Raw genomic sequence first — 14,611 nt, 5'->3', positions numbered from 1 at the left:
AGTGTGCGTTTTGTGTTGGAGCGAGTGCAAAAACCATATCTCGGTGCTTAGTGAAGCATATTTATTTTTGTTTTCCTGCCCCCAGAATTTCTGGGTAGAGTTGTGTGTTTTAGTACTAGCATAAATTTCGAAAGCTTTTATTTACACAATTTAAAGACTTTACGGTGCTCACAGTCGCAATCTGTTCACCACAACAGCCACTTTTTGATTTTTTTCAAAATGAACTCTTTTCACTTAGCCAGTGCTCACTGTCGTCGTCTCTCCATTGTTACCATTCCCTTTGAGTCTTGCGTGTAAACCAGCCAGGTTAGGCCTTTGCTGACCCTGGGTTGAAAAAAGGAAGGTGAGAAAAAAATCCACTGTCAGTAATGACCCAAGCCTCGCTTCATCAAGAAGGTTAAAAACAGTGGTCAAGAGATGGTTTTCAAATTATTCCACCTTGTGCTATGGCACAGCGTGCAGTATATTGACGTATTTAATGGCAGATAAAAATTTAGTCGAATAAATTTCCGTGATCGCCTCTGTATATTCATGTCCTGTAGCTAAAGTGAAACGAGTGCACTTTATCTGCAGCGACTCAAAAATGATGTTTGGTTAATTTTGTCTGTGGCAAAAATTTCCGCCTAGCTTTCTGCGCAAGGTGTTGTGCATTGAGTATCGCATATTAGTAAACAGAAAAATGTGAATGTGTTTCTACTTTAACCATTTGCTCACCTTACTGCTACAAAAGTGCGTGCTAAATCTCCATGTAGGCCTTGCAGCTGCTGCATAAGGGACGTGTTAATGTTTCAGCTCTTGAGTGCACTTCCAGATGCAATTAATATTTTGTGTTGCTTGGGTAGCAGTACCATGACCTTGATGTGTGCACTGCTGTTCTTAATTAGGAGACCCTGTGTATTGCATAGCCTCCAGGAAAGCGGCAATGTAAATACTTAAGTTTGTAAACAAATACGAGCACCAATGAAGACACAGAAACCTTTTCCTCGGAAGGCAGGAATCGCAGGTCCACAATTGGCGTAAGAGATGGCCTCCCGTGGGCGCACTGGAAAGGCAGTCTACACTTGGACAGAGCTTTCAGAATCTTGACGCACTCGTGCTTCTCCAGAACACTGCCAAACCTAATGGCGCCTGCAGAGAGAAACCACCCAAATTCCTTTCACACATGAGACTCCCATGCACAGCTCACGCTTCAGTCAATGGTTCATAAGTGTTCCCAATACCGTGGCATGCCTGAGAGCTGAGGACGTCCATCAAGAACTTCGGCAAAGCGATGGCGCTATGCCTTGTGCCCAGCAGTGTTTCCGTGTGGTCTCGGACAAGCTCCTGCAGGGGGAAAGGTGAGGTGATGAAACAAGCGGCTAACAGCATACAAAGTTCTGGGAAAGTTCTCTGCGTTTTTCTGTGAATATTTTCTGTTTGTGGCACTTGAAAACGCAGCACATGCACGCACACAAACATGAAACAGTCCAAAAGGGCACATGATGATCTTGATTGCAACAAGTACTTGTGAGCAGAGTAACAACATGAAGAATTTTAATCACTTGCTTAGTAGTTTAGTTTCTCCAGCTACATCACGAGTTTCACCATGCCACAGCCGTTATGAAAGCTTTTTTGCAGTTCGAGTCTTTCAGGAGAAACTCTGAATGGCAAATGAGATCAGAAGCACCTTATTTGATGAGTGAAAGATTCCCCCGTTCATTTCTGCATATTCTCATGCAAGGACAAAACAAAGACAACTTTCTAAGCACATTGCAGCGCATGCAATAAGACCAGCACAGGTGAAAGCCCACTGCTAAACCCTACAATGCAGCTAGCCTGTCACTCAACTGGAAGCTGCTGCATAGCAAAGCAATGTTGTGAAGCATTTGAAATCTACCAACATCACAGCCCTTACAGAAACAGCATCAGTCGAACCTCTTAACGCCGCCGCGGTGGCTAAGTGGTTATGGTGCTCGGCTGCTGGCCTGAAAGACGCGGGTTCGATCCCGGCCGCGACGGTCGAATTTTGATGGAGGCGAAATTCTAGAGGCCTGTGTACTGTGCGATGTCAATGCACGTTAAAGAACCCCAGGTGGTCGAAATTTCCGGAGCCCTTCACTACGGCGTCTCTCATAGCCCGAGTCGCTTTGGGACGTTAAACGCCCATAAACCAAACCAAACCGAACCTCTTAACAACACATGGTATTACACAAATTTTTCTCAAACCTCCAGCAGAATCAAGGCACAATTCATGGAATCTTACGTTGTGCACCTGTGCTTTATGCTGAACGGTTTCCTTTGATGACTGCACTGTTATCTCGTTCTCTTTCCTTATTGGTTAGCTGTTGTGCACTGGCCAGCCAAGCAACGCTTCCACGGATAGAAGTTCCACCATGCTTTCCACAAAATTTTGCTTATTCAAGTGTGCTTGTTACTAACTTGTAATATTATTCGGTGCTAACACAAATTTGCTTGTAAATGAACTCATCATCATTAACATAACTACATCCACTGCAGGACGAAGGCCTCTCTTATATCCCTCCAATTAACCCTGTCCTATGCCAGATGCATCTACCTTATCCCTGCACACATACTAAGCTTATCCGCCCACTTGATTCTCTGATGCCTCCTGTTATGCTTGCACTCAATTAGAGTCCACTCCAATACCTTAAGGGCCCATCGATAATCTTGCCTTTGCATTACATGCTCTGCCCATGCCAATTTCTTATTATTCATTTCGACTAGGATACCAGTACACAACTCATTTTTGTTCCCTGACCATTAACTTCACTAAATAACTGTCCAAAGCTTTTTACTAGGCACACAGAATGCGTACAAATGGAAACTGAAAAAGATTAATGACTGACCTCCATGCGAGATGCAAGAGTGGATGGTCTGCCAGCCCGCTGTTCGCCTTCCTCTCTCTCCAGAAGGCAGACCGGCAGACGTGTGAATGACAGGCAACAGTCGTGCACAGTGTAGTGGATACCCAACCTGCGCATTTCCTTCTCGCACAATGCTGCTCGTCGCAGGGTGTTGGGTTCCAGAGCCACGGTCAGCTCGGTCTTCAGGCTCGAGGATCGAACACACTTTGCTTGCCCCCTTGCTTCATACTGGTCTGGCGCAGTCCAAGAGACAAACAATGCAGGTACTTTGAGAATATGCCAGAGGTAATATCAGCTGCAGGAGTAGGTTAACTGCGTGCAATAATACCTCCGTGTCAAGTTACCAGCATTCCTTTACCTTGAACAGAAAGTACAAGGCTAACAGTTGCAACGTCATCCCATTGGAGAACAGTAATGAACAAAAAGCTGCTTTGCAAAGCATTACTTGCAAAGTACAACAGCAGCAATATAAACAAATATGTGCACAGTGCGACAGCAACAGATGTAAACGATAGTAAGATATATTCTCTTGCACTGGTACGGCTTGCAAAGAGATTGTTAGCTCTTTACTTACTTTCTAAAAGCCACTCAAGCCGAACCCTCTCGTGGGCTGCGTGTTGGTCAAAAAGCACTACCAAGCTCTCTTCTGGAAAGAGAATGAAAATTCGTCATTAATCGTAATCAACAAGAGTGTTCTTACAGTACGGAGTACTTGCGAAGAGAACCTCACCCTGCACAACCCCGTTGTGAGAAAGAGGCATGAGGCAGGCAATGAACTTTGCATCCACCTGGCCTATAACCTGAAAGCAACACAATGGTGGAGCATGCATTGTGCACGGAAATAAGCATGCCTGTAGCAACAGCATACAAGCTGCGAAATGTTCCGCACGTACCTTGACGTAAGCCAGCATTTCCTTTGTGAACTTGTACAGCTGCGTGATCTTGTAGAGCGCAGCTGTACAATTCTCCTTGGATAGCAGTCCACCATTTGCAATGTCCTTGGTGCCAAAGGAACAGGGAAATTCATCAGCACAAACATAAATTCAAGATGCGTAAACTCCATGAAAAGCCTGACATTTAAACTGCTTGTGGGTTCTGGAGCTGACCTGGCCAGTGTTGCAGGCAAACACGGGGTTGTTCCACACACGAACCATGTCTGCAACATCCGCTTGCTCAGGATCTTTGTTGTGGATGGAAGAAAAAAAGAACGGAAAGAAAAACTAAAACACGACCCTGAACTAGTTAGTTTATTCCGCCTGAAAGAATTTCTTGTGTTGCGAAAAGCACACGGACAAATTTCTGAAAAACGTTGTGATCAATCTCGTGCTCGAATTTTCGATCAACAATTAAACTAGATCAAATACGCTGCTTTGTTTGAAGGATTGCATGAGTTGCCCCGATTTAAATACATAAACTTTGAAGCAAGGCAACTACATTGGGGTTTGGGAAGTGCTACAGGCAATATATGCAAAACGGGGGGGGGTCTTTAAATGTGTTGGTGAGTTTTCTGCGCTTTTGCATAGGAAAGGATGACAAATTTTAAGAGTAGTTGGATGATGCACGTCTGTTTTTACTGGTCTTCTTTACACCATCTGTACTGAAGCTCTCAATGTGTCCTCGAATAAGAACGTTAGCACCAGTTCCATCACATCCTTGTCTCCTTTTTTCATTGCTAAAAATTATTTCTGACAGTGCCAAAAGCAAACCGGGTGTCTAGTTACCTACAGCTGCAGCAGCTGCTCTGGTCACTGGGACAGCATGAACTGCAAGTGCAGCAGTGCTTGGCAGTTCGTAGACTGTGATATCGCACAGCCTGTTATGAAACATGGGCATGTTGACAATTGCTACGCATGCCACAGCCACAACTTCTCTCAGTTCAGCATGAATGAAAAACTGAATGCAGGAGGTTTTGTTCTCATTTTACTATTTTGTCTTCTGTTACTGCAGGAGCAATACAACTGTCACACTGCGAAAAATGTCGATCTGGGTGGCCAAAGCCTCCGCGGTGGCAGCACCACACACAAGCCACCTTCCCACTGCATACCCCTAGCTAGGGAGCTGCCCAACATTCTTCGCCACCCTTGATCCACCTCCTCACTCCAACCTCGCCCACCCTCACCCTCCATAAAAATTCAGTCACGTGTGTGGAGGCTCAGCGTAGAGTAAAAGCATCAAATTGATTGCTCAGGGTAAATCCAACTGCTTCCACAGCATTGTCACATCAGATGTCTGACTGTCCCGTAATTTTTATAATACGACAGTGAAAAAGACCTTGTTGGGAAGCTGTTTCATGCTTGGAACAGCATGGCTCTGTCCTCCGTTTGAGACAACTTATACTAATTGAAACTGGCCCCCTTAGAAGACGTAAAGCACAGTCTGCATTAGATATCGTACCTGGTGTACATCCAAATCTTGTTCGCTCGTCCTGCGGCCTTGGCAAGAACTGAGGTACAGATGGAGCAGGAGCCAGGAAAGAAGTTCTTAGTGAAGTGACGTTCGGAGGCTCGGCCACTGCGTCAAATAACAGAGTGTAAGCATGGAAGACTAAGGCACTGCAAACAACCAACAACATTGCTTCTTACCAGGAGCATCCGGTTCGAGGCAAAGAGGCGGCAAGGTGAAGCACGAGTTTCCAGAAGTCATGTTGATAAACACCTTCTCCCCTGTCATAGGATCTACACATGATGCCCAGTCACCAGGGTAGAACTCAACGGTGGCGGTATTATCGCCCACATTGCCTGGTCCATCCACAATGCCAGGTTGGTCTTCCACATCGACACAGGTACCCTCTATGGGATCACTCACTTGTTGCTGTACAGTAGAAATGTCAATTGCATCAGGTTCTCCGTGGCTGTTACCCGACTGCTGCAGCTGACTCTCCCTTGGTGATGGCTGTGTGAGACCACCAAGTTCGTATTCAGCAATCTCGGTGCTCGAAGAGCTATTATTTCCCGCAGAAGGTTGTGCTACATAGGCAACAGGCGATGTCCTTGAAAGTGTTGCCTGCACAGGTGTGACACTTTGTACATTTTTGGAGAAAGGGCTGCGCTTGACGTCCTCCTGATCAACACGGGGTCTGTTGTTCAGAGTCAAATTCAGTTGGCCGAGTGAAAAGTATCTCCTGGCGGTGCTTGGAACAGGCCTGTCTTTTGGACCATTGTTGACACAGTTTGGTATCAGTGCTGGCATTGCATGATCAACACCTGCAGGCTCGTCTTCACTCATCATACTGGGAGAAAATCCATTACTGGAGCTCGTGATGTCTATTCCTAAGACAGAATCGCTCTGTGAAGCTAACTCTGTGTCAGCAGGCTCGTCATTAGTTTCCAAGTTGAGAGCAAAGGGCTGTGTACTTTCCACAAACTCCATCGCCTCTTTGCTTTGACCTTCAAGTGTACTGCAAGATTCAGTGTTTTGCATGTATGCAGAAGGTACTGATACCATCGTTCCTGGCACGCACCCTTCTATACAATTTCCCGAACTCGTAACCACGTGGTTACTCCCTCTGCCTTGATGTTCAGAGGTTGTAAAAGATTCCGCATACTGTATGCACGTGAAAGGCAATGGTAATGATGGTTGAGGTGTTAACTTTACGGCATGGCAAGCCAAGTGTTCTGACTCATGCAAGGCTTTTTGCTGACCATGGTGGAATGTTGGCTGAGTAGGTCTAACCACCTTGTTAGATGGAACATCCACATGATGCACGGGGCAGGGCTTCATCACCTGTAAACACAGGCATCTATTGCTTGCTGTCTGCATGAACGATTCACTAGTTGGACAGCAGCGGGCCAGTTTTGACCAGCTACCCTCTTCTGGTGATGGCATGTTTGAACCAGAAAAGTAAGAGGATGTATCATAGATGCATGTACTCATGGCCTCAGCAGGAGGAGGACACGCCTTCATTCTTCTGCGCAGCTTTGTAGCCAGAGGTGTTGGCTGGGCAAAGACAGTGTGCCGCAGTGGCACCCGAGAATCACTAATTTCGCTTGTATGATAGGCATGACATGGTGCTTTACTCAAAATTACAGGCACTGATTTATTGGGTGTGGAAGCATTGTCACAGGTTACTACTGAACAGTCCTCATTATGGTGCTTTCTGCTGGAACCTCTGCAGGTTGAAGGTTTTGCTTGAATTTCACTTGGATGATAGCTGTGACATGGTGCTTTATTTAATATGATAGGCACTGAATTATCACGAGCATTGCCACTGGTTCCTTCTGAACTGTCCTCACCATGTTGCTTTCTCCTGGGCCTTTCACTGGTGGTTGAAGGTTCTGCAACTGGCTCTGTAGGCTTTTCCAAACCTTGAACCACAGGTGCATCTTTTTCTTGGTGTGGCATTTTCTCTAACATGTGGGAAGTCAGCCCCTTAGGACAGCTGGGTTTTTCATGAATGAGGTGCTGTGGTTTGTCCACTTGCTCTGATGATGCTACAGTTTTCTTCTTTTTCAGATTATTTTGTTGACGAGTGCGTTTGATTACAGTGTGATCCTTGTGCACATGATGTAGTGCTGCATTAGTACTACTTTTCTGTTCAGGGCATGTCCCTCTGGCCTTGCCTCGCCGTGAGAACCTAAATTTCTGGCTAATGTCAAAAAGTGAGTCCTTATCTTGTACGCACAGTCTGGACCTCTTATTTGCAGAAAGTGAGAAGGAAGGTGGCAAGGCAATTGCAACTTTTGGATTGCGGACTTCTCTATTGCTGTCTTTTGACAAGCTTGCCTTTCCATCCACACCTTGCACTGGTGGCTCGTTGCCATGTGCTGATAATCTCTTATTGGTCGAATGCTCTGCAGGAGTGCAGACCTCCTGCTCTGCGTTGCATTGCTCTTCAACAGATACTGTAGCATCATGGGGCCCTTTTCTGCACACTTTCATTGAAACCAGGACATTTGGGACTTCTTCGACATTGATGTTTAAATCTGCTCTTGCTAATGCCTCGCATTCTGGCGATGTTTTCTGTGAGAACACCAACTCGCCACTGATTACGAAGTTGTGGTTTATCACCCCATGCTCACGTAAGAAGCCATTTAAGAGCTGCTCAAACATCTTGGTCACTTCGTCCCAATCAGTAAACTCCACAAAAGTTTTCTGTGGTTCGTATGTAATGTCAAAAGTTCTTGAGGAACAGTTTACAAAGATTACAAACACAGGCTGTTTGTTTCTCTGTTTGCTTGGGCTTCCAGGAAGCTGTGTGGATTTTGTTTGAAAGCCGAGCACATATTTTTTGATGACATTATGAACAAGCTTGTGGATTCTAGTTTTAAGCAAAAGGCGCTTGTTGAGGTACACAAACTGGAGCTGTTTTGTTGTGTGTCCTTCAAGGCTGATGTATGCTTCTAGAGCAAACCTTTTCTTCTTCAAGGAAGCTTGCTTTAGTGTCGCCGCTTTGCGAGCCCCGAATAACTGAGCAAAAATATCAAGCACGGAATTCGTCTTGTGTGTTTGAAAATGCTTTTCGCCGGTGACGTCATTGCGCAAAGTGAACGACACTTCTGGATGGCTCAGAGCGATGCCTTCGAGGTGCTGGAGGCAGAACTCGAAGTCGATTGCTTCGGAAACGCTACCTCTCCTCACAGGCAAGTTGTACATGAAGTCTAAAATTGTGACCGTAGTTCCGACGCTAGGTCTGTTAGTGGCGGACGGTGCAAGATCTCGGAGTTTCCCTAGGGAAAATGTTTTGCACCACGACTGGGCACAGGTGGATGACTTGGACTCAATCTGCACAAGTCCGGACATTTCCACAATGCTCGAAATTGCTTCCCCGCGGTATCCATAATACTTTGGGTTGTCTAAATCGCGAAGAGTTCGACATTTGCTAGTGCAGTACCTGAAAACAGAAACAATCAGAACAGATGATGAATGATGACCTATATTTATTGCCAGAGGCATGCACAGAACAGAAACTTGGGCCAGACAATGTTTACCTTTCTCCACACTTTTCCAGTTGATCTGCCGGCATTCCGTGGCCATTATCGACGACTTGGACTTTATGGTAATGCATATTTAGACGAACGGCGATGCATGTTGCACCGGCGTCTAATGCATTCAGGACAAGTTCCTCCATACAGTGCGCCAGGCTCACGATCGCCACTCCTGACCTGAGCTTGTGGATAACTTCCGCAGGCAGGGCTTTCAGCTCCATGTTGTAGTGCTCGGAGAAGAGTGATGTGATGTTTACAAGCACACTTGAACACACTTATCACGAAACCTTGAGACTTGCCGTCGTCGAACTGGTTTTTCGTGACGAAGGAACGCGGTAAGCCTGAAGCATATACACATCCGTACGTGCGGCCTTTAATGCCATGAATGTAACTTTACGCTTAAAGCAATTAATGGTTTTCACACGCATACCTTTCAGTCGCTAAACTGCACTGGCTAATCCATGCCGAACGCCATGCCATACGCGCCGTTTTGTTTACATCAACAGGCGCCATCTGTAACGCTTGATTTCAAGTGCACTCATCAGAGGACGCCACCGACAAACGTTGGCACATGCGCAGAAGAAAAGTTGATTCAACTGAAGCGTCACCTAGCGTGGAAACTAGACATCAGTTGCACATGGCGGCTTTCGCGTGTCGTGTGCTGTGTATGTGCGGGTGAAAATCGATAGTGTACTTTCGCTCCACTCAGCTGCGGATACGTCGAGCCTGCAAATATAGGTATGTAGAGCACTTTTCTAATATCGGGCGTCGCATGATTTGCGCTGAATTTGTTTGCATTACGGTTATTCGGCGATGCGAGCCGTTCGAGGTGAGTGACATGTCAAGCGCCTTGGAGGGCTTTGTTGGCGGCAGACTGATCAGCGAATGCAGCAAACGCATTCGGACATGTTTTGTGTTTTATCATCATTTGTGTCGCATGTCTGCGCCTATGTCGCAGCCAGTGCAAACTGTAATGAGCCGCGATTCTGCAGCAGCTGCTTGCAAAGCGATCGGCTGGTTGCAAACCGTCGGCGACGCGTTCGAATTCGCAGCACACGACGCGTCTGCACTGCAGCTCGCGCTCCATCACCGCCTGCACTGCTGCGAGTGTTTCTTACCCAAGGTCAGTGGACCAGCCGCAGACCGTCGTGTCAGTACGAGTAGAGTGAATAATTTTTTATTGCTGTCTATTGACAGTGCCGAAGAGCTTTGGGTACGTCGCGACGCTAGCGAAACTAATAATCGTCTCGCGTGATGTACGGTCGTGAGGAAGCGCGACTCGTCTGCATTGTCTTGTTTTTCTTGCCGGCTGTGGAGAAATTACCGTTGCGTTCGGCATCAGAGGAATAGACGTCGCCGGCACTGTGCATAGCACGGTTAGGAGCCACTCCCGCTGTGCGGGGTCTTCCGTTCCAGCGGCACAAATTAGCGGAGGTCGGCCGGCCCGCCGGCCGGCTTGGCGACCGCGCTGTGAGAGCGCCAAGACGATTGCTGGGCGGTGCGGCGTGCAACCTGCACTTCGTCTGCCGCGCTAATCTGTGCTCGTCTCAGGGGCGCCCCTTTTTTCATGTTCGAATCTTTCCGGCTTCCGAAGTTACGTGGTCTGACCTACTCCCAGGGAAATGCAAGCGGGCCAAATGAATCAAGCCTGCTGCTCGAGCGTGCTTATAGGAAATACACGCTGCCGCCGCACTACCTCGTTTCGCCCTCTCCTGAAGCAGTCTGCGGCCCCGACACGGCGATGAGTAGCCAGAAACAAAGGCCACAAACCGCGGGCGGCAACGCGAAAAACACTCGAGCGTGTCACGCTTGGAGGAAGAAAAGCCCGACGCATGCACTACGTGGGCTTGTTAGGGTATAAGCGACAGTGGATTTTAGTGGACGCTGCTCAAGCCTCTGCGCGGTGACCTTACGTCGTTTCTCGGGGAAGTTTTTTTTGCTTGCCGAGTCGCGTTGTCCAGCGTTACACCGAGCGCTTTCGTTTCGCATAAAATGGTGTGGACGACAATTCTTCCAGGTGTCGAGGAAAAGTGTCCAGTAAGCTGGTTTGTGGCGAGCGGTTAGCCCGCGGTTTGTAATGAACCGAAAGCTCGTAGCCACCGTTTTCGAAGAAAAGTAGTTTTGCCCGTTTCTGGCGCGCGATTTGATCGCGGTAGGATTAATTTGTCAAGTACGGAGGCTGGGCGCATCGCTCGAAACAACGGCAGCTTTCCTTCCGCGCGGGTGATTTGTGAGCGCTTTGCGGGACTGTCGCGCCTGCGAGTTATAGCAAGGGGACCTCTTATGAGCCGAGTTATGCCAGCTGCTTCGCCATGTGTGTTCACCGTAGAGGACGCGTCTGTGGCAGTTGGCGCTGCGAAGAATGATACGATGGAGCGAAAAATGACTGCCGCGATCTGCGCTTTTTGTGAAGCACGTTCTCGTTTCAACATTGCTGGATGTGCCGCATTTAGTACGGTCTGTGCAGCTGGGAGTACTATACATTGCTCTTGTGTGTCATACATTCAGCGTCCTTACAAAGGTCCTTTGATATCGTTATATGTCGCTAAAAAACTTAGATCAGTTTGAGACCATTTAAGTTGTTTAGCCTCAAGCAGGGTTCGACACTAAAGAGTTAGCGTCACTCTTGTGCACCGTGTGGTTCTTCGCTGTTTGTTTTTGTAATATCGCTCCGAACGTGTTCGATAACTTTCGAAAAGTGCGATTCGTTTCGACCGCGGGCGTCGGGTCGCATTTGTCTTGAACCGCTACCGTCGGACACTCGCTTTGCATACGTAGCGTGCTGATAGAAGAGCATAGCGGACGTGTGCTAGTGCATTAGTCGGGTGCCTGCTGCGCATGCGCAGCAGTCGGCGCTGCCCCGCACCTGGCCACCACACGTGCGCAGCAAGTGTTCCGGTACACGCCTACTCTAGTACGCCTACGTTACCCAAACACTCTCCATGCCAAGGTCGGCGATGTTAGCATAATGAGAGTGCTGGTAACTGTGCATGCGTGCGGAACATCTGAACGGTATCGGTCCACGGTAGCGCTATAAGCTGAAGCGGTTTCAGCGGTAACTTGCAGAGAGCAAACCAGGCCGGCTGGTGGCGAACGTTTCTCATCAGTAACTCCCTTTGTTTTCGGTTGTTGGCTCCTGAACGGGTTGCACCGAAGAACACAAATTTGGTTCTCTGCACGCGTCCAAGGTGTTGATGGGAATCGTTTCTGCGCTGCGCGAGATGCTTCTAGCACAAGTGCCGCTTCTCTTGGGAATGCTCTGACGCTTCTCTGCTCGATGTCGCCTCGAAGCCAGCACGTGGAAAGCGGCGCCGATCTGTAGTTATTTCTTCCTCAGTGTTGATTCAGTCACACATTCGTTCCCACGAAGCCGCCTTGGCTTTCGAAGCGGAGGAGAAAGCCCTTGGCATTTCTCATGAAAGGTATACGCGCTCGTTACGCCTGCTAGGTGTGCGACCTTTCGGCGTGTTTCCCCCTCCAGCGTTTTTGTGTGTTTGCTTGCTTGTTAGTTTTTTTTTTATTTCGTCGCTTCTCGGTTCTCCAATCATGAAAGGGCAGTGGAATGTCACGGCCTTTCCAGGAAATACGACAGAAATTAAAAGTATGAGTGTTTCGGCGGCGGAGGAGAGAGCTGACGGTGGCCCTGGAGGAAGTGAAAGCCAGGGGATTCGAAGGTCGAACAGAAGAAGCAGAGACAAATAAATAGTGCGTCGCCGACCCCCCCACCCTCTCCGATCATGAGGAGCACGGCTTCCGATATCGACTGTGGTGTTTCGGGCTCCTCATAGCGCAAGGCAGTTCACTTTTGTTTGCGCCTCGGCGAAGTATTTGTAAAGGGCAGCGGGCGTCGCCGTTTCATTGTTCACACTATGCATGTTTATTAGTTCTGCTCCTTTTGTTCGCGCCGTGTTTTCGTGATACGATTCTCCGGTTTGTTTATTTAGCATTATTATATCCTGCCCTTGGTCTCGGCTTCAGGCCGCCATGTGTATGTACTACGCTGTGCTTCTGTGAGGTATTGCAGTCGAACCTCGTTATAACGAAATGGTTTATAGCGATGTAATGGATATAACGAAGGAATGGCGATTCCCCTTGGGAGCTTTCCAACACGGGCTATAACGAAGCTACGGCTATAACGAAGTAATCGCCGGGCCCCTGCAGCTTCGTTACAAGGAGGTTCAACTGTGCCTCGCTGCAGGTTGCACATACACCGGACGTGAACGAGTTTCGATTTGTGTCGCGTGTGATGAGTTAGCTGTGAAGGCGCAAACTTTCGGCTGCGCTTCAGGGCGACGAAACAATTATGGAGGTGTGTGGAGTTCTCTCTAAGGGATCCTTAAAAGGGACACCGTCACACTGAGAACGGCCTCGTCCATTTTTAGTTCTTAAAAATCTGTTGTGTGGCTCGATCTCTCTGGCTATGTTGAGATTTGTAATTTTTTTTTGCCTCGGCTGAATTTTAACTCGTGACGTCAAGACCAAAAGGACTCCGTGATCACCGCTTTGAATGGCGGTGTAATCTAGCCTCAAAGATCAGCGCTAAAAAAATGAATGTCGACGTCACTGCAGTTTGCTTGCGAAAACGGCCGACGGCGTTGGTGCGTGTATTTCATTTTGTTAATTTTGTTGTTTACCTCTCCTTGCTTATGAAAGCACGATTTTCTGTAGAAGTAACCTATTCGTCATTAAAACGCGGGTAGCTGTCGATACAGGCAAATTTTTATTTGTACTCTGTGTCACCTTTAACCCTGTTATCTTTTAGCCTGCGGCCTATATCCGAGGCATTATGGGAACGCAGCGCAAAACACAGATTCCTGGGACGCCGACGGACCTTCAGTTGTAGTTAGATTATGCGGGAAACGTATGAAACCACTTTCAAAAAGTCTTTAAAAAACGGTAAAGAAAGAGAACTGGTTAACGTGCTGTACCTGCGCTTAGCTTTAGAATGAATGAGCTGCGCTTTGTGGCGCGTTTTCAAAATGCACACTTGAGTGCCGGCTTGCCCATCTGGCCGCATCGCAGCGTTTCATTGCACGCAGTCTTTCTCCCTCCCCCCGTCTCCTGGCCGTGCTAGGCGGGCTTCCCGCCCCGTGTGGACGATCTCGCCCGAGGCGCCATTCGCATCCCGATGATGCGAACACGCTACCTTGCCGAACCGCGTGCCGATGCGGTGCGTGTCCCGGTGCGTCCGCCGCGAATTCGCCTCACGTACTGCGTCGCCAGCAGGTTCTTGTCTCCTCTCGGGGCATAGCGGGTTTGGCGTGCGGCTTCTCTGTTGTGCGCGCTGCCCCGGCGTTCACTGGTCCCTCGTCTTGCTCTTGCGGACGGGCACTGCTTGCCTCGAGGCCTTCTTTCCTCCGTTTTTTGCTGCCGCAGATTCCGTCCTGACCCCGCGCTGTATTGAAATACTGGGGCTCCGAATCCGTCTATATCGCAAGATGTGGCGCCCTCTATGGGGGAGCGGAGAAAATTCGTTTGCTACTGGTTGAAGACAAACGTACGTGGGTGGTGGTGGTGAAAAGCATTTATTTATATATACTTACAGAGAGTTGCTCGGGGACCTAGTGGGTCTCGCCCCTTACAATAGAAGGCGGAGTCCCTCATTCCGGGACCCCGTTGGTCCTGACCGCTGCGTAGGTCCGCCGAACCAGGGCCTGTGGGGCCGATAGTTCCTGGAAGCCGAGCAGAGCCGCCTCCCAGTCCTCTCGGGTAGGGGAAGGGGTGATGGGGGAGAGAAGGATTTCGCCTGCGTGCCCAAACCATGTGAAAGGTGTCGGCCACCTCCCCACAGAATGAGCAGCGGCCGTCAAAACAAGTCAAAGT

The 14,611-nt window shown here is 48.4% G+C and overlaps 2 protein-coding genes across 5 annotated transcripts in view; one reads left to right on the top strand and one right to left on the bottom strand.

Moving 5' to 3' along the window:
- Positions 1-121: 121 nt before the first annotated feature.
- Positions 122-9,324, bottom strand: LOC144133252 (DNA mismatch repair protein Mlh3-like). 3 transcript variants are annotated; one of them, XM_077666173.1, is made up of 12 exons: positions 9,219-9,322; positions 8,792-9,097; positions 5,447-8,694; positions 5,259-5,375; positions 3,971-4,044; positions 3,758-3,862; positions 3,595-3,664; positions 3,439-3,510; positions 2,847-3,097; positions 1,221-1,323; positions 977-1,128; positions 122-324 (listed from the first exon to the last, which is right to left on the bottom strand). In XM_077666173.1, exons 2-12 carry the CDS (start codon positions 9,007-9,009, stop codon positions 235-237), a joined length of 4,500 nt encoding a protein of 1,499 aa, XP_077522299.1. In that variant the 5' UTR covers positions 9,010-9,097; positions 9,219-9,322; the 3' UTR covers positions 122-234. The 3 variants fall into 3 exon arrangements, with proteins under 3 accessions (XP_077522299.1, XP_077522298.1, XP_077522297.1); XM_077666172.1 differs by having other exon boundaries at positions 8,792-9,129; positions 9,219-9,305; XM_077666171.1 differs by having other exon boundaries at positions 8,792-9,324.
- A 93-nt stretch (positions 9,325-9,417) lies between these two features.
- The window catches only part of klar (klarsicht), a 387,661-nt gene continuing 382,467 nt past the window's right edge, over positions 9,418-14,611 (top strand). For both annotated transcript variants that reach the window (XR_013315018.1, XM_077666163.1), the window contains exon 1: positions 9,418-9,526. The gene's annotated coding sequence lies outside the window, so the exon portion shown is untranslated. The remainder of the gene's footprint in view (positions 9,527-14,611) is intronic.

Source organism: Amblyomma americanum, chromosome 5, assembly GCF_052857255.1.
Source record: "Amblyomma americanum isolate KBUSLIRL-KWMA chromosome 5, ASM5285725v1, whole genome shotgun sequence".
In the NCBI taxonomy this organism is placed as follows: Eukaryota; Metazoa; Arthropoda; class Arachnida; order Ixodida; family Ixodidae; genus Amblyomma; species Amblyomma americanum.
Note: the sequence above shows the minus strand (reverse complement) of the source record. Positions and strands in the feature narration are given on the sequence as shown.